At 43.2% G+C, this 19,103-nt stretch overlaps 2 protein-coding genes and 2 non-coding genes across 6 annotated transcripts; 3 read left to right on the forward strand and 1 right to left on the reverse strand.

Annotated features, from left to right (window-relative positions):
• Nucleotides 1–3,344: 3,344 nt before the first annotated feature.
• Nucleotides 3,345–12,333, reverse strand: cep63 (centrosomal protein 63). Of its 2 annotated transcripts, XM_005804466.2 has the most exons (14): nucleotides 11,909–12,331; nucleotides 11,648–11,825; nucleotides 11,466–11,561; nucleotides 11,039–11,128; nucleotides 10,835–10,948; nucleotides 10,595–10,759; nucleotides 9,716–9,828; nucleotides 9,459–9,602; nucleotides 8,812–8,914; nucleotides 8,515–8,712; nucleotides 7,246–7,332; nucleotides 6,300–6,505; nucleotides 5,959–6,229; nucleotides 3,345–5,076 (listed from the first exon to the last, which is right to left on the reverse strand). In XM_005804466.2, the coding sequence occupies exons 1-14, from the start codon at nucleotides 11,947–11,949 to the stop codon at nucleotides 4,897–4,899; spliced, it is 1,986 nt and encodes a 661-aa protein (XP_005804523.1). In that variant the 5' UTR covers nucleotides 11,950–12,331; the 3' UTR covers nucleotides 3,345–4,896. The 2 variants fall into 2 exon arrangements, with proteins under 2 accessions (XP_005804523.1, XP_023196020.1); XM_023340252.1 differs by having other exon boundaries at nucleotides 8,515–8,914; nucleotides 11,909–12,333.
• A 203-nt stretch (nucleotides 12,334–12,536) lies between these two features.
• On the forward strand, nucleotides 12,537–12,608 carry trnap-cgg. The gene has a single exon. It is a non-coding gene; the product is annotated as a tRNA-Pro (tRNA).
• Nucleotides 12,609–13,250: 642 nt separating this feature from the next.
• Nucleotides 13,251–13,322, forward strand: trnap-ugg. The gene has a single exon. It is a non-coding gene; the product is annotated as a tRNA-Pro (tRNA).
• Nucleotides 13,317–16,366, forward strand: LOC111609787 (RING finger protein 186-like). 2 transcript variants are annotated; one of them, XM_023340253.1, is made up of 4 exons: nucleotides 13,317–13,733; nucleotides 14,423–14,937; nucleotides 15,871–15,978; nucleotides 16,065–16,366. In XM_023340253.1, exons 1-4 carry the CDS (start codon nucleotides 13,404–13,406, stop codon nucleotides 16,108–16,110), a joined length of 999 nt encoding a protein of 332 aa, XP_023196021.1. In that variant the 5' UTR covers nucleotides 13,317–13,403; the 3' UTR covers nucleotides 16,111–16,366. The 2 variants fall into 2 exon arrangements, with proteins under 2 accessions (XP_023196021.1, XP_023196022.1); XM_023340254.1 differs by having other exon boundaries at nucleotides 13,523–13,733; nucleotides 14,538–14,937.
• The last annotated feature ends 2,737 nt before the right edge of the window (nucleotides 16,367–19,103 follow it).

Below are 19,103 nucleotides of genomic sequence, written 5' to 3' on the forward strand. Positions count from 1 at the left end.
AGGGCGTCATTTCCTCAGGCGTTCCAGTTGAAAAGATGTACAAATCAAAACATACTGAGCTGTTTATGTCACCACGGCTGGAAGAATGTAAACTGGCTCTTCCCCACTCCTATTCATCAATGAATGCCGGGATACTTGAAATGTTTCGGGTTTTTTGTGCCTTTTCCACTTTATTCATTTCTGCAGTCACAGCCCGGCTCTGTCAGACTGACTGGAACCCGTTTGGTACTGTAGATTAGCAAGCTAAGGACTGGAGATGGTCCAAATTGATGGCCCCATTAGCTGTAAATGAACAGGCAATGTCCTGAATAGTTTCTGCATAAGGCAATCCAACATCAAAGCTCACTCTGTAGCCCAGATTCCCAGTTCTGACTGGGCTGAATGTCATGAACAATGTGCTCTAATTTCCAAGAATTCTTATTATTTTTCCTTTAATTAGGGTCTGCATGGGACGGCCGTGGGGGTTTTAGGATTGTTGTGGTTCGTTCCAGTGGAGGATGAGACAGACGAAGATGTTTGCATTCCACCCCCTTTTTTTCATGGAGCGTTCAGGACATTGCTGTGGATAAAGTAAAGACAGAGGTTTTGACTTTACGTGACAGATTTCCCTCGAGTGTTCAAGAATGACTTAAAGTATGTTTGCTACAGCCTCTCTTTTTCCATGAAATGTATGAGGTTTTTTTGGGGGGGTGATTTGTGGATAACAATAGCGTTGGGGTTTTGCTTTGGTTTTGATAGTATTGATATTGATGCAATTATGTTTATATATATTAGTAAACTGTAAGATTTTCATTTAGATTTTTTTTGGTGTTTCAATATCAAAAACCCCTCAAAAACACGAAGAGATTGTTCCTAAAGAGGGCAAATGCTAAAAACATATTGGAAATGTGTTTCATCCGTTAGATAAAAGGGAATATTATGTCTTTTACAGACACATTGTGGCATTTCTTGCACATTCCATTGTTACAAAATGCTATATATGTATCTATATGAAATATGACTTAAAAGAAATCTGAGGCTTTGAAGTTGGGCCTCTGTCTCTTTAAGAAGCTGCTGCTCTTTCCGACACTCCGCCTTCAGGAAGTCACGACAACGGTGTTCGCCCATTATGCCGTTTACAAACGTTCCTCTGAGATTTGGGCTGAGACTCGCAATTCTAATTGTGGCGTTTGCTAATTGCTGCTGTCCCTGCAACATATCCTGTCCCCCATTTACAAAATTTAAAAATCTTCTTAAGGCCCTGCAGACTGCTGGGTTACATGGCAACTTCTGAATGGAGATGTATTGTGGGGGGAAAAGCTCAGGGTTTCCCTCAGAAAACCTGCTAAGCCTGGTGGTAGTAGCAGTCCACCAGCTGCCCAATGTGCTTTGTGTTCGTTTTTTTTTTTAAATTCAGAAGTGCATGAACAGTCATCATAATTTGGAGATATTATCATGCGGCCAACGGGCAGGTGCAGCGACGGCGCAACTGGTGCGCATCCCCTCACTCCCAGTTCAATGTGTCAGCTATAAACCTAGCTTCATTCGTCTTTACTGTCGCTGTTACCCATTTAATAAACAAACATCGCTTAGTCTGGTGGGAGGCAACTAAAGCCTGGTGGCCCGCCAGGCTTATATTACACTGGAGAAAACCCAGAATTTGGCAAATGTAAAAGTTCCAAAAACATGTTTAGGGGGACTATTGTGTTACAGCTGGAAACTCCATCATTTTGTATCAACCAGCAGAGCAGCTGATGGCAAGGCTCACCATTTAACAGTCTCAGGCTGCTTACATGAAACTATCCAACCCATTATTCTCTTTACCTGCACGTCAATAGCCAAAGAAGTGTCAAAGTTGGGTTGTGGCACCATTTCTCTTCCCCTGTACAGGCCAGTACAGTAAAGTGTGTGCTGTAAGTCGGGGGGAAACAACACTGCACATGTAAATGCACTCATTGTGTGCTGGAATGCATTCTTTTCCTGGCTCCTTCGCTCAGCGTTCTCTAGGCACCGAGCGTCGAACGCGCCTTCCAGTCTGCAGAGACTTCAAACGCGACCCGAAGCGACTCGACGTCGCACGAGTCGCGTACATCAGCGACTTGCGCCCACCGCCCGCGACCTCCCACCGTCCCAAAGCGTGCGCGCGGCCCGGAGAACAATGAGACGCTCCCCTCACCATAAAGGACATTGTTGGAGGCAGAAGTAGGACAGACGCACGCGAGGCACGTCGGGCACGTTCTCTGAGGCCCCACCATGGAATGTGCGACAAAGAGTGCATGCAGACCGCAACGATTCTGGGGGGAGGGGGGGGGGGAAATAAGTAAATTGACTTATCTGGTGACAGAAGTTTTAACAACTTGTTTCAGCGCGAACCGTTTGCCCCATGCAACGCTTTTACAGCGACCAGCTCCGGGGCTTAACTCCATCTTTTACGTTATAAAGGCATTTTGAGCATCTGTGAGTTTGACAACTCGTTTCCAGTTATCTCACAGAATCAAGGTTGCGCCTTCATGCTGACTGTTTTCCTGGCAAGCTGACCCGTCTGTTTAGGAAAAGAAAGAAAGAAAAAAAAATCCCCTCCAACCTGCACCAACCTGGAGCGATTCAGCAGAGATAAGTCAACCATTTACACAAACAATCCATCTTCACTTTTTCCCACGACAAGTTATGATCTTTATGAAGATAAGGAAAGTTCCCTAAATACCTCAGACATCTCAATTTATCAAGATGGATTGATAACGTGACCCGATATTTCCACCAACACCCTCCTTTATTGATTTTATGAGAGGGTTGGATGGGACACGCATTCCTGCTTTATAACGGCAACACACCTAAATCCTGATACGAGCCGGGAAAAACAAAAACAAACAAAAGAAAAAAACCCTGCAAACATGACCTGGTTGCTTCATTGCTTTTGGCTGGATGAGAGTAGTTTACAGCTCCCTCTGCTGCTGGAATGTGGCCCTGCATATAAAACCCATATAAAACATTTTCGCCTCATATATCCCATCTTCCATGGCAGAAATAGATATTTTTGCCTCATGCAGTCAACCATTTAAATAAAACATTATGCAACGTGTTATGTTACTTTAAGAAATGGGTTTTCAAACTTCAGTTAAATCGAATCTGGTTCATCGATTTTATCTCGGCATTTTATGGTACTAACAAAGGAATTTATTCTCCTTTCCTAAACTTTTGTCTCTGGATGTTGAATTCTCTGGAAGAAACTGCAGTCAGTCTACATTGGGAAAAAAAAAAACTCTCCACCTACACCACACTGGAGTTCTTCTGGAGTTCCTCAAGGTTGTGTACTCAGTACACTCCTGTTCACACTAACAAATACAAACAAGAAGGGTTGACTGATAAATTCATTTAATCATTTAATCAAATTTCATTGGTTTGATTTGAAGTAGCCTTTATAGAGTATGACATAAACATTAGAACTCGGGGTTCAATGACCCCTTACTGTGAAGCAAAGTCTAATGTTTTTGCTAATTAGCCCACATGCTAGTTAGCATGTAGTGCTCAAGTTCCACATTTAGCACCTCTGAACCAGAGGAATACCTGCATCGCCAGCCTTAGTGCTGTTTGTTGGTGTGTGTGTGTGTGTGTGTGTGTGTGTGTGTGTGTGTGTGTGTGTGTGTGTGTGTGTATGAGACGGGGTGGGGGGGGTGTTCACAGAACAAGCATGACCACATATCAAAGTGAAAAGTCAGAGGTCTGGCAAGCAGCCGACCACCACTTCTCTGTAATACAAAAATGCAAAACACATTTTTTTTTTTCCCTTTCTTTTGTTTGTTTTTTTCCCTCCTCAGTTTATTTCCATTCTTCCAATGTGTCTCTGATTTAAAACAAAGCTATAAAAATGCATCTGGATACGGCTCCGCTGGCCTCTCAGCCGTCCACATGGTCGACATTAACATTCCACCAGGTTTCTAATGATGAGGACGGAGCGGGCTGCAGGGGGAGGCTTTATGTCAGCGCTGGCATGGCGCGCACATTCCTGCGCTGGACGAGCTGCAGAGTGGGCGGCTGTGACGCCGGTTGGACCTGGGGACAGCAACTGTCCTCGAAACACAAGATAGACCTGGCAAAAAGATTGGCTTTTCCCAAAGATGACACCGAACGCGTTCTCAAGAAATCTGATTGACGTACTGTAGAAATCTCGATCGTTTTACACGTGCACAGCGGGATTTTGATTTATGAAAACTTGAACTGATGGTCTGAAATGAAGATCCTGACCAGAGGGATTTCTACAAAGAGGGCAAATCAGGAGAGTTCAAAGTCTCAGAAATGAGAAGCGAGTAAATCCCATCATCTTAGCAACATCGCACATCAATACATCTACGCCAATATTAGCATTTGTCATACTAATATTGAACATTTGCAATACAATATATGATATCCCAGTGCAATGTTTTCACAGTAATATTACTGGTTGATTAAATGCCATTTGATGCCCATATTTACTCACCTCAGCATGCTCAGTGCTTAAAGTGGCTCCAAGTGCCAGCAGCATGGCCTACTTTCTGATTCGTTTAGGTAACAATTATTCAACAACTCGAAGGCTCTCAGAGAGCAGTGAGAGTTCATCACAAGGTGGTCAGCTGATCCTTAAATACGAATTCAAAGAAAAGAGACAGGACGAGAGGACGTCACGGCAACGTATCCTGCCAAGACCACGCCGTTCATCGCAAACAGACAAGCTGTCCAAAGTCAGAAGTGACGCACGCTTCCGTCATGTGACGCAAATGTCAGCAATCTTGTGATTTTCAATACGCCAAAATGTGTAGTAAATTAGGAAACGGTGCGTTCAACACTCGTGAAACCATGAGCAGGTGATGAGTAACGAATCAGCAGAGTCACAAACACCTGTTTGGTACCGTTTATCAGCTATGTTAAGGCAGAAGGGCGGAGTCACGGCGCAGAGCCGGAGCGCGCTCCCGAGCCGCTCGCCAGGAACCTGGACACCGTCCTGAAGTTGTTCTCCTTCATGCCGCGGATGTGGCTGTCTAGTTTCAGTCGCAGCTCGTTGGACCACAGGCTCTCCTCCGCCAGGAAACGAGACACTGCGCTGCGTGTAGGGGACAGCGCCTCCTGGTGGAGAGGAGCACAAACACCTACAGTCATGGTTCAAGTACTTATAGAGCAGTTCAAGGTGAGTTTTCAAACTTTCGGAATCCCACTTTTGGAAACGAAAACAACACAAATGAGCCAAAGAAAGCAAGCTTCAATTCACTATTACATGAGATCACTTATTACAGTTAATAATGTCTCCTGAAAGTAGTCGACATTTTACAGAAGGGTCAAACTAAGCTAAAATTATAACAACTTTTTATTTTGCTTTTTTCCATGTGTTTCTTAACATAACATTACACACACAAAATAAAATAGAATAAAAAATAGGAGGTCTGGCGAACAGATGTCACATTTAAATAACAAATTCCAATAAAACTAGTACAGAGTCACAAATTCTGGACATTTTACCTCAATAAATGTATTTATAATCCATATTTGATCTGCTGCCAGTCATGAAGGGATGGAACGTTTTTGCTTTAACTGCCGTATTTCTTTGTGATGGTTTTTTGGGTCGCTAAACTTAACATACCAAAAAATCGTTTATAGACTCTGAGTCCACTGAATACAGAAGTCCAAATAAAAACTCACCCCACTTAAAAGCAATTTAAAATTAGATTTTGGTGAAAAATGGCCTTTTAATCAGGTGTAGAAAAATATCTGGTTCCAACTGTAAATAACGTTTTCCAAATTTAAGCTTTAATTCAAAAGCTAGATTGCACTTTATTACAAAACTGGGCAGCTTGAATATCAAACACGTTCAAGGACTTTACACAGAAATCAAGAACTTTCCAAACCTTGAAAACATCGAATTGAAATTCAAGTGTTTTCAAGGATTTCAGGCAGACAGACGTACGAACCCTGTGGCCCCTGAGTGCAGCTCGGTCATGGAAGAAAACTCACCTCTGGACCTCTGGACCTGGAGGTCAGACAGTTTTCAGGGCCAGAGTTTTGGCCCTCAGCAGCAAGTCTGTGTGGAGTGAGGGCTGTGGCTGAGCTTCCTCTGCTCAGTCCAGGGCTGCTGGTGGAAGAGGAGGAAGATGAAGAGGAGTGCAGCTGGCTGTCTTTGTGCTCTCTGCCAGGCGGCTCGTTGGAAGACTTTGGAAAGTCCTGAAGCTCTTTAAAGAGCCTCTGAATCTTCTGGATCTTTCTGTCATAGCTAGCGGGCTGAGTCCTGCAACGACAGCCGTTCAGAGCGTTTCGCCGTGGAGGTGCTTCTGTTCCCATGCGGACGCACCACCTACCGTTCCGGACCAGGATCCACCTGCGCCGTCATCGTGGTGTGGCTGAGCTCGACGTGTTGGTTCCTCTCCGGACCCGTTTCATCCTGAGCGTCCAGCTGCACGTGGTGCTTGGCGAGCGCCTGCCTCAGCTGCCGGTTCTCCTCTTCCAGGCTGCTTATGGAGGTCAAGTAGCGCTGCTGCAGTAACGCAGCAGAGGATTCATCCCCCTGGGGAGAGACGGGCGGATCGACGGATGAGCAACACAACCAAGAAAGCGCAGAACTGACTTTAAGGAGAAGGATCTGACAGGTTTTCTGCAGGTTTCACTGACTTAAATTTGAGACTTTTTAAGACCATTAATGAAATTTAATCTCTGCATCGCGACAGAAATGTACAAAAGAAAATCACATATTATATATAATAGTATCTTTTTTTGCACAGAACGCACCAGGCCTCGTATGGGTGGCAACTGAAGATACATTTTCACTTACCAATGAAACTTTCATAGTGTAAGTGTAAATAGTTAGCTAGCTAGCAAGAGTATAATAGCTAAAAGGGTATGATAGCTAGATAGCTAGATAAGTAGGCTAGAATTTTGTCTCGGACATCATGCGCTAAATAAAGGTGCTACCACAATTAAATACATTACAAACAATAAAAACACAATATTAGCAGGTAATTAGCGCTAGCCTCAACGACTTCAAGCCACAAGACGGAATGAAGATGTCTGTGTGCGACTCAAATATTTGCCTGAAAATAAACTACACGGAATATGCAAGAGATAACAGTCCTGCCCCAACAAGATTTAAGACCGCACTTAAACGTATTTAAGGCCAATCAAGATTTTTAAAAGAAATTTAAAAACACTTTCAGATCTTGATTTTAGATGCAGAAATTTAAGACTTTTTAAGGATGTGCGGTCACCCTGTCTTAGTTGCTGTTGGGTGATGAATCCTAAGAGACAAACCTTGGGAGAGTGGGACTGGAGCGTCTGCAGCAGACCTTTCAGCTGCTTGTTCTCGGCCTGCAGAGTCTCCAGCTGCGCCTGAGTCATCTGAGTAACGGGAGAGGAAAGAATCCGGGTGGTTTCACTAAACCCAGCAGAAAGGTTAAACATTTGGTCTTGAAAAACGTGAGAGCCTCTCACATCTGGTCCTCTTTAACAGAAGAAATCTGTAAAGTGTGGCATTCATTTGCATTGAGCCCCATATACTCTGATGCCCATTTAATCCCTCATCTGACCAGTGACGTGCGGTGAGGTTCATAGCTGGTGAGGCACTGATTTAATCATAATCAGATTTTCAAATATAGACCCCCTGCTTGTTATTGTTTACATAAGGAAATTTCGCGCATGCGGTCAACGCTGGAGGGCAAAAACTATTCTGACCGCACGTCACTGCTTCTGACAGCAGGATGAAAATGTCAATAAAGCAAACCTACCAAGACTGGATAATGACTTTTATAGAGAACATTTTCAGACGTAGATAATGAACGATTTTTCAGGTAAGTATTGGCCATTCTCCATTATAGAGATAGCTAGCTAGAATAGATAGACACTCACTGACCGACTGACCTGTCGGTTGGTTGGACAGACAGATAAACTGGTAAAATGAAGGATGGAGTCCTGATAAAAAGCTCCATTATCAGTTGGGTGAAACAGGAGACAAGTAGAAACGTTGTCAAAGAACGTTCTCTGTTCTGGTCGGATGAAGCCAAAATTTTGTGGCCTAGCAGAAAAAGCCTTCGTCACCCTGAACACAACATTCCAAATGTGACACCTGGTGGTGGCAGCATCATGTTGTGGGGATGATTTTCTTCACCAGGCATGAGGAAGCTGGTCAGAGTGGGGAGATGGGTTTAGTTAAAGTTAGAGGCTGCAAAAGACTTGAGACTGGAATGGAGGTTCACCGTCCAGCAGGACAGTGAGAATAAACACCCTGGCCAGATCCAGATCGAACAACACTCATGTATTTCAACGGTCCAGTCAAAGTTGAACTAACTCCTTTTGATAATCGAGGGCATCACTTGAAAACAGTTGCTATCTGGGATTGTGTTTTAAGAGACGAACGAGGAAATATCGTCCATCTACGGGTGTGGAAAGCTGAGGCTGAATACAAAAACCCGCCACACTTTTCAGATATTTGTAACAGAAAAAAAAAAAAAAAAAAAAAAGTTCCTCCAGGTTCTTTTCTTTTCTCTTCACGCACGTTTCCGAACCACATGGTCCCAAACTGACCTTGAGCTGCGTGGCTGCCTCCGCCGCCCGCTGCACCTCGCCGCGAAGCTGCTGCTGGATGCTGGCCGAGGAGCCGCTGAGCGCCGAGATGGACACGTCGCGCTGGTGCAGCTCGCCGGTCAGCTTCGACACCTCCCTCCTCACGCCCTCCACCTCGGCGCTGTGGGTCTGCCGCGCCGTCTCCAGCTCCTCCCGGAGCTGCGGGGGGGGAGGGCGACTCCGGACATGTGAGGGGCGACTCCACACGGAGGCGGTGGGGAAAAAAAGGAAAACAAAGCAGAACGAACGAACGCTCACCTTTTTGCTTTCAGCGACCGAGTTGTCAAAGTCTGCCGCTACGTTTCTCAGCTCTTTCTCCACCTTTGTTTGATCCTTTAGCTGTCGGCTCATGCTCTCCATTCTGCGTTCAGGCGAGAGGAAGCACAGGGAAGTTTAGCTTAATTTGCACAATTATAACACAAATCAAAGATATTAAGAAAATAAATTGATTATAGGGCAGGAAGAGGTAAAAGCCTGATGGATTTATATTAATAGTGGAGAAAAAAACGATAATATGTATACAATACAATCCTTCATCAGCTGATCATAAATTTATGAAATACAGTCATCGCCAAAAGTATTTGTGGGAATTTAAAAAGTGTACATCATAATGAAAAAAGTACGGACGTTGCAGAAGCTCGCTTTTTTCTCTCGATATAGAATAAATCTAGAGACAACCATCGGGAAATTAACTCGTTATCTCAACACAAACCATCGTGAAAGAGCATTGGCGGAAAACCAAAGTTTTATGCAAAGTTGTGGGAAAAACTATAAGTATATATAATAAAGTGTTTGTCCACTTTCAGCTGTAATCAACAACAATTCCAATTGTTGCTGATGATACTTGTCGTACTTATCGTGATGCGTTCTTGTTTTCCTTTAACATGACGCCAGCAGTCACCCACCTCTGTTTCAGACATGTCACCTCCGCCCTGAGGTTCGCCTCGCCGGCCCGAGCACCCTGCAGCTTGTCGGCCATCTTCTCCAGGTCCTTCCTGATGACCTCCACGCCGGTGCAGCCCTGAGCGGCCAGGCAGTCCTCCAGAGAGCTGCAGAACGACAACGACACCAAGCAGCCCACAGTGAGGTCAGAGCGCCCCCTTGTGCGGAAGGCACAGCGTTGCATCCAGCAGAGGAGAGAGCTTTTAAAACGTCCGCCCACCGGATGACTTGGTCTTTAGCGTGGAGCAACTGTCTGAGTCTGACGGCTTCATTTCCACGTCTTTGCTGATCCTGGTCAGGTCCCCTTGAGGCGTCCGGTTCGTCTGACCGCAGCTGCAGGACAGAGAGGTCACGTCTGTTAACACGGGACTTCAATGAGTTCAACTGATGCAACTTTAACAGCAATAAATGAAACACTGACCAACATATTTGATGTTTGTGGATGATGCCACTTGACAAAATGCTATGAAGTGATGTGTTTATGACATAGAGCACTTTGAGCTGCCTTGTTGCTGAAATGTACTACTTAAATAAACTTGACTGGTTGATATAAAATCCCAATAAAACATGATTTTATGTAGGTTTGGGTTTGTGATGTGACGGTCTGACTACTGTTGGCGACGATTATTTTTACTACGCTGCACTTTTTACTTTTTGAACAATTTTATCATGAAGTATTTTTACTCTTTCTTGACTAAAATTTCTGGACTTTCCACAGAATGGAAAACAAAATTTCACCAAAGTTTCATAAGTTTAATAATGAAAGAAACTGATTTGGAAACATTATTTTTTGTTACTAATATGAATTATTGTCATTTTGGTCCTTAAAAAAAACAACTATTTTCCATTTCACTTTATATTTTGGTTCGTCTGATGATGTCATTTGTAAATATTAAACGATGGATAATTTGATCCGTTACTCAATCACTGAGTAAACATTTTACCAATTGCTTGAATAATTTCTTTTTACTTTTACTTGAGTAAAAATATTTAAAAATATTTGAAAGTAGTGCTACTCTTACACGAGTATAATCTTTGGCTCTCTGCCCACCTCTGTGTACAAGCGGCTGAATGTGCCCCCTCTCCCCCCCATGCTGACCTGCTGTGGCTGTGAGGCTCCCAGCAGGGCCTCACAGGGCCTCAGGCGCTCCAGCTCCATCTCCTGGGACAGCAGGCTGCTGCGGGCCTTCTCCAGCAGAGCACCCAGATGCTGCACCTCCGAGCAGCACTCCATGTGCTCCTGCTCCACCCGCCACGGTGCGCTCTGGGAACAAAACGCGGCACGGTGACGAACGACCGCTTCCAGGTTTACGTCTCTCTCTCTCTCTGGTTCGGTTACCTTAATGTGCGAGATCTCCTCAGTCAGGCTCTTATTCTCAGCCTCCAGGGTGGTGAGCTGCTTCTGGTACTGCGCCCGCTGCTGCTCCCACTCCGCAGAGAGCCGCTGGTACTCCTGCAGCAACCAGCAGGGTTATCTACACTGCCACCAGTGCTACTGCTGGGTCCGATGTAAGCAACGCAAATGGAGATGCAGGAATGTTACCTTCAACTGGTCTGACTCTTTTGCTCCTCCGCTTGTCTGCTTGAGCTGTTTGCGCTGGAGTTTTTGGTAACTTCCCTTTAAAAGGTCCAGCTGAAAGAACAACAGCGTGTTACGGTCATTGTTAATAAGAACAATTTTTTGTTTTAGATTGATCTCAGGAATTTTCTAGATAAAATGTGCAAATGTCTGAATCATAAAGGTTAAAAAAGTTCAAACCTTTGAAACGGAGACATTTTTGAGAAAAATAACCGAATTTCAAAATGTGCTCCTCTTTCTTTTTCTATCTTCAGTGGCTCTAACATCCCGTTGTAAGCACGTCTACAATCATTCAGTCGAACTTTTAATGCATCCGAGGAGAAGGAAAAAAAACAAAAAACAGACGGTCTCACAGATGAACACTTGGACTGTTTGCTTCAAGATGTCTCACCTCTTCTCGGAGTTTCTGCAGCTGTTGCTCGTACTTCGCAACTGCCTCTTGGCGACTTCTCAGGATTTCTTCCAGCTGTTTTTGAAGTACTCCAATCTGCAAACGAAACCCCTTGAACAAAACTCCTCATGCAATAATTTGGATACTTTGAGGAAAAAGTTTTCTAGGCCTGTTCACTTCACCTCCAGGTCCCTCCGCTCAATGATGTTTTTGGAGGTTAGAAGGCCCTCCTCTCCATTCTTCACCCTGACCTCCAGGAAATGCTTCTCAACCTGCCACTCCCTCCTCTGGTGGCTGATCATGATGTCGATCTGTTTCATCAGTTCCTGGAGCTCTGGCTCGCATGACGACAGGACAGAACTACAGCACACAGACCAGATGAAAGCACGTCTGTTAGAGCCAGTAAAATACAACATTCACGTTCTAATTCAGTTTGATGTTACCTAAAGTTAGTGTTCCGCGTTGAATCAAGAGAAGCCTCCATCTGGATCAGGTTTTTTTGTGTGTGTGCTTCTTGTGGGTAAAGTCTTCTCTAGAGGTGTTAACCTAAAGGCTCCTCATGTCTTCCACCGGCTGACAACAAAACAGCTTGTGAAATCCTGAACGTTACACCGCCTCTACCGCCACCCAACTGAACGGGGCAACAACGACGCTTCCACACAGCTGCTAAAGAAACGGAAAGGACCGATCTGAGGCCAGGCGCTGCGGGTAAAACACTGAGCTTCATACGGTGATTTACTAGCGGCAGAAGCTAAGTTAGTCCGGCCAAGGATATTTGTTTACATCCGTAACAGCACTTATGCCGCCTTTCACTCCTTTGAGTACAATGAACTTCCTGTGGTAACTCCGCCCCCATACTGTGACCTCAGCACGTTGTACGTCAACCTAACCGAAGCCACTGTTTTCTAGTTTCAGATGGCGCTCATGGCTCGTCTAAATAGGAAGGTACTGTAAATTTAATGATAGGGTATGAGGTATGCAAGGTATTACATAACTATGAATACATATAAGTCATACAACATTACTGTATTTATTGGTATAATTTGCATTGTGCCGGACAGTTGAACACGTGGCTCGTTGGTCTAGGGGTATGATTCTCGCTTCGGGTGCGAGAGGTCCCGGGTTCAAATCCCGGACGAGCCCTTATTTTACAACTAGTTTTATAATTGCTTTTCCGTTTCGTTTATCTCTGCCCCACGTTTCTGTAGATGTAATATGCACCATTTGTTCCTTTGTTGTTAGGCGTTCTTATGACATACGGGTGCACACAGAGGCAAAATACTAAAATCCTGAAAAACATAATCTTTTGAAAGATTTAAAAATTGATACCCTTTATTCTGATCCAATGGGTTGGGGGGCTGCTTCGCCGGCCATTTCGACTTTTCGCCATTGCGTGCCTGTTGGCTCGGTTTTTCATTCGATTCTGAGAATGAAACAGACACAGGCGTCTGCTACTGCTTGCAGCAGTTATGTACGGCACGTTTATTTTTGCTCATCTACTCAGAGATTGCTGTAGGGAGTTGTGGTTTGTTTACGGGTACTCACTAAGTATTTCTACACGACTAAATACTGGTAAATACCGGTAGCCCCACTTGGCGCGTCACCAACCGAAACATGGTCGACAGGAAACGTCCAAGACGGCACCATTTCATTTCTGCTGGTCTTTTCGGGTGAAGAAATTAATTTAAAGAGTGAATCACGGCATTTTGATGTAACCCATCCAGCATAGTTGTTGCATGTCTCCGTCACAGGTACAAAATCGTGATCGGACTTCGTCTTTCCTGTGGCTCGTTGGTCTAGGGGTATGATTCTCGCTTTGGGTGCGAGAGGTCCCGGGTTCAAATCCCGGACGAGCCCAATTTTTTTATTTATTTTTTTCTGGTTTATCTTTAAACAATTCCTTACCATCTGGCTGTATATACACATCTTTTACATAACATGTCATCTATCTATATCTATATAGATATATGTATATATAGCGTTGTTCCTCCCCTTCTATCTACACCCCTCCTATCCTCCATCCTCCCTTCCTTATTCCTCCACCTGCTTTCGGTCAAACGGCGAACAAAGAGCGCCTCCACCTCTCTGCTCCCCCAGCTGTTGTTGGGAGGGCTTTACGGCCGGGTAGAAATAAAGAGAGACGTTCCTGTTCCGCCCCCACAAACGCCGCAGACAGTCCTGACAGGCGGCAGCCGAGCCGGGCTCTTTCTCTGTGTTCACAGCGGCGACACTGAAAAAGAGACGAGACGGATCGGAATCAGCTCAGCTGTAAGTACGGCGACATTACTGTAGCTTTATTCTGTGGAGAGGATAACATGATGCTATCTTGCCTATTACATCCTCTTCTGTTTCCTTAGAGCTCTTTTAAATTCATGTTTTATAATAATGTGTTAACAAAGCAATCTACTTTGCCATAATTGGACCTGCTGCTACTTCTTTGGTGTGGTTGAGTGCCTTTAGTTAATTTAGTTGTATATATTGTTATTATTATTATTGTGTGTTTGTTTATTTATACTGTATATATTTGACCTTTTGCACGGGAGCTGCAATGGAAATTTTGTTGAATTCTGTTCAATGACAATAAATGCTATCTATCTATCTATCTATCTATCTATCTATCTATCTATCTATCTATCTATCTATCTATCTATCTATCTATCTATCTATCTATCTATCTATCTATCTATCTATCTATCTATCTATCTATCTATCTATCTATCTATCTATCTATCTATCTATCTATCTATCTATCTATCTATCTATCTATCTATCTATCTAAACTTTTCATTAATGTTTGACTTATCTGTAGAAATTTGAATATCTGTAGAAATTTGAATGTTATATTTTTCTATTATCTGCTGAAGTTGAATAGAAAATGTGATTTTTTTTTAAAAAAAGGCTTGTAATTTTTGCAGCTTCACTCTAGTAACATATTCATACATAATTTGATTCTCCAGGGAGAGTCAGCGTGGGAATTTGAGATTAACTGCTTTGACACATCGTTGGAAGCCTTTCAGATCACCCTCAGGGATTTACTATTATTATTATTATTATTATTATTATTCACCGCAGCAGCAAAAGGAGGAAAAACTCCCAGTGTGCGCCTGACGATGGTCCTGTGTGAGGATGGCGAGTGCAGCGTCTGCCTCCTGCCGTACTCCCGCATGGACCGGATACCCCGGCTGCTCCACTGCAGGCACACCTTCTGCCAACCGTGCCTGGAGACGATATCCCGGCTGAGGAGCGGGCACCTGGCCGTGTCCTGCCCGCTGTGCCGCCGGGTCACCTGCATAGGGCCGGAGCGCAGCCTGCAGGAGGCCCTGTGGGTCGACCTGGAGCTGTGGGAGCGGATACAAGAGGCCGCAGTGGTGGAAGAGGAGGAGGAGAAGGAGGAGGAGGAGGATGGACAGAAACGAAGAGCGACAGTGCAGAGGATGGAGGCTAAACAGCAGCCCGCATTACAGGCCGAGTGGTGGGTTCATGAAAAGAAACACTAATGTTTAACTGGAAAGCGAGTCTATTTTTACTTCCCGGAAATTAGATTTTCCATAACCGTTTTTGTCCCGACGCCACACAGAGATGGCATAAACATAAATATGGGGGCTTGTTTCTGGGAACAAAACACACTTCAGGCGTTTATCCAGCTGAAGGGCTGGAACAATTAATCGGATTAATCGCGAGGAATCGATTATTGAACTAAACAGCAACTAATTTAGTAGTGATCAATCGTTAACTGGAGCCTCGTTAAAGCGGTCGACTGCAGAAAGAACAACTCAGAGTAATTAAGTAACAACTGTACAAAAAATATACATTTTGAATCTGTGATTAAAAAACAACAACTTTGTAAATATGTTCTAACCACAACTCCTCATATGACATCATTTTATATTTATCTGGTTCAAATTAGGTAAAAAAAAAAACAACAACAACAAAACTATGTTAAGTTGCGTAGAAGGGTTAAAGTTTTCACATGTTGATGTTAGAAGAATGTTTCAGCAGCAGACGCATCGTTTGCTACAAATAATCAAACATACGCTAACGGAATGCTACATTGTTACATTTTAGGCAAGAACATGTTTGTTTTTATTTTAAAATGAACTGAATTGTTTATTTATTTGCATCTTTTAATGTATTTCTACTATTGTTTAAAAAAAAAGAAGGTTGAAGTTGTTTTCTGAAAAATCTGCAGAACGGGCCATTTTTTTTAAAAAATCCAATCGATCGTCAGAATAATCGATTACTGAATCGATCGCTAGCTGCAGGCCTGTGCGAGCGTCTGAGCGCCTTCAGGAATGAACGTAGGAATTCCTCACATACCGAGGCGCTGAGCTGCAGACGTCCCATTAGCGCCTGAGCTCTGCAGCCACAGGAAGCTCAACTCCTGCCCCGTCTTCCCTCTCCTCAGGGTTTCCTGGCGCCCGGCCCCGGCGCGCCTCAGGCTGCCCGCTCTGTTCCGGAGGTTCAGCTGGACCAAGCCGCACCGGGAGACCGTCATCCCCAGCAGCAACAGCGTGTGAGTTTTCACTTCCAGGACGGCCGTTAAGGACTCTGAGAGGAAAGAAAGTGACTGAAGATGTTTGTTTTTGTTGTTTCATTTAGAGAAATGAAATCCTGGCGCCGACTCTCAACGGACGACGTCTTCTAAGAAATGCAACCGGAGGATCCATTTGTCTTCCCGTTGGGAGACGGTTTTGTCCTCAGCTGAAGGTCTTCCCATTATTTCATCCAGGCTTAATTCTCCCAGCTGGTGCAGTGGGATTTAGTTCAGCTGTCCCAGTCCGGCTGACGCCCCCAAACCCCCTCACAGCAGATGGTCCGCTTCTCATCACTCAGCATAACTTATTATTTTCCTTATTTATGACAATTTGTTGACAGAGTTTGTAATTAAACTATTTTTAAAATATTTCTTTTCCACTTTTTTTTTTTTTTTTTGAATTTCTTTCTTTGTGATTTTAAGGAATCATGAGCTCCAGCTTGAAAACTCCACTCTTCCCTCCATCTTTCCTGAAGTATTAAGTCAGAACATGAATATGATAATGTGACTGGAACTTTATGCACAAAAAAAGAAAGGAAAAGCTTTGCATAAAACACCCAGTCAGCCATGAAAGTGGATTATAATCTTCATTCATTGAGCATCTGGCGAATTTTCCACGTTAAATGATATCAGAGAACTGGACCGTCACTTCGAAGGGAACGCCCTTCGCTCCCCCTGCCTGCCTGTGTCTGTGCTGGAGGGTTCTGCTGTCACACATACACACACTCACACTCACACACACACACTCACTCCGGAGTTGTTTTGTTTCAGCACGAATTAGTTTCGCCTCAGTCATATTAAGGTCAGCGCAGTAAGAAATCCGTTAGTCGTCCCACTGGTTTAGCAAACAGCAGGCTGCCTCAGCTGCAGAGCTCTTAAAGAGACAGTCCCGCTTTAACGCCTGTTATTAATCTGACTGAGCCTTTCAATTCCCTTTTTTTTCCCATGTTCTCATGTTAAAGCCGTAAGCCTCAGTGGTGGTGTGATTTATTTGGGATTAAATGTGAGTCAGGTATTCCACAGGTGTCAAACCCAAGGCCCGCGGGCCAAATCCGGCCCACCACAGCTGTTAATGAGGCCCTCTACAATTTAGAGGGCCACATGAATTGAAGTTTTAAGACAACAGCTACACGCTTAAATATTATTTTATCAGTCAAGTCCAACCAGTTTTCAACTGTATAGGACCAAATTACATTATTGTTAAAATATGTTACAGATGGATGCGATTTTATCATTTTCTGACACACAGACACTAATATTTTAACTATTTGCTAACTGGTGATTTTGTTACAAGTGGCCCTTTGAGGATAGTCATGGTCAATGAAGATGAGTTTGGCACCCCTTCTATTGTCCTGATTGTATGTTTAGTGTTAGCACCCTTCTCTACCACACATTTTTCCTTCCACTCAACTTTCTACCAACATGTTTGGATACAGCACTTGGTGCTCGTTCTACCGACCCACAGAGAACATGTTTAGAATTAAATGGGCTCACTAACATTTAACTTTTCCACAATATTCTAATTCTCTGATACACCCAGTTTTGGGTTTTCATTCTCTGTAAGCTACAATAATCAAAACTACAAAAGAAAAGGCTTAAGATATTTTACTCCATGCGCTATCAATGTATCCATATAATGCAGGTATTGCGTGACAAAAAATATTTTTCATCATATAATTTTCTTTAGACATAACTACCTAGACTAATGTTCTCCAACATCTTCACAGAGCAGCGTTGTGTGGTTTAAATACTTTTACAAAGCCACGTATATCCCTGTAAAACGAGTGTTATCATAGCACTAACATTATTTTATCGATTATTTCTATTAAAAAGCTGAATGTATAACCTGAACCGGAATGAGCATCGTTGGAGATAATCTCCAGGAGGCGAACCTGCAGGGACAAGCAAGAGTTTCAGTTTCACAACACATTTCCTGACTCATTATGTGTTACTTATTGTGTTTATAATTAGGATTAAAGTTGAACTGGGAAGGAAGGAAGGAAGGAAGGAATATTTGTAACATCCTGTTACAAATATTCTGCCATTTAGCATCAGACTTATTCAAAGTATGTCTAATTTAATTATTGGTATCCATAAAATAAAACAGTCCACTGTAAGCAAACTCCAGATACACATAAATAAAAGTAAATGAAAGTTTAATGATCTACACACACACAGCAGTGGCTGCCTGACATATTCAGGTAGTGGTGAGGCAAAACAGGAATTCCAGCAATGCAATCTTTGAAACAACATTGAGTAAACACTTACCGGGGTTTGCTAAGTATATTAGGTAAGATACATTCCTGTGCAGGGATACTTAATCCACACAAACAGTTACAATGTCTGTGACTGTACAATACAGGTGAGCAGCAGCTGATGGCAAACAAACTGAGCTTCTCACTGCAAGGCAACAGAGCTAACAAGTTAGCTGACCTTATAACCCAGGTTCTAAAAAGTAACTGGAAAATAAAGAAACAATAAGAAAATAACAATACTCACGTCAAACTAGCTTATTTCCTTATTAGACCTGGAGGAGGAAAGTTATTTCAGATGTATGTTTTCCAGATCTAGTTAATTAAGAAGAAAACATTTCTATCTCCTCTCTTGTATTAAAAAGTCACTTACAAAATGTATGTTATAATCAATACAGTTCCTGAAATTTTTGAATACGGCAATCTTCACACACCGCAGCAACTCCAAAGATTCTTCTAAGAGGACTTTCAGTCACTCCTCTTTCTTCTAATGAGACACATTTCATTTTAAAGTAGTGTTTACCATTAGTTCATGGACGGCATGTGCAGCAGACATCAGACAATATTCAGAAATCAAATTAAACTCAAGGACAAATAATTGTTGCAGGAGTTAACAATAGCTGTCATACATGAATAGGATGCTGGTTTAGTTTATCTTGTCAGTGTATTCTGGTTCACGTGGTTTATTAGTAAGAATGTGTTCATAAGGCAGCCGCAGCTTCAGCCACAAGATTGTTCTGGGTTGGAAACTGAAAAGATTTGGAATAGGCAGCAGCTGTTTGGGAATCATCCTTTTGTTAGTTCTGATGTTAGATTTACTGTTTGTCATCCTTGGTAAAAAAAAAAAAAAAA

The sequence above is a fragment of the Xiphophorus maculatus genome, chromosome 9 (assembly GCF_002775205.1).
Source record: "Xiphophorus maculatus strain JP 163 A chromosome 9, X_maculatus-5.0-male, whole genome shotgun sequence".
Taxonomy (NCBI): Eukaryota; Metazoa; Chordata; class Actinopteri; order Cyprinodontiformes; family Poeciliidae; genus Xiphophorus; species Xiphophorus maculatus.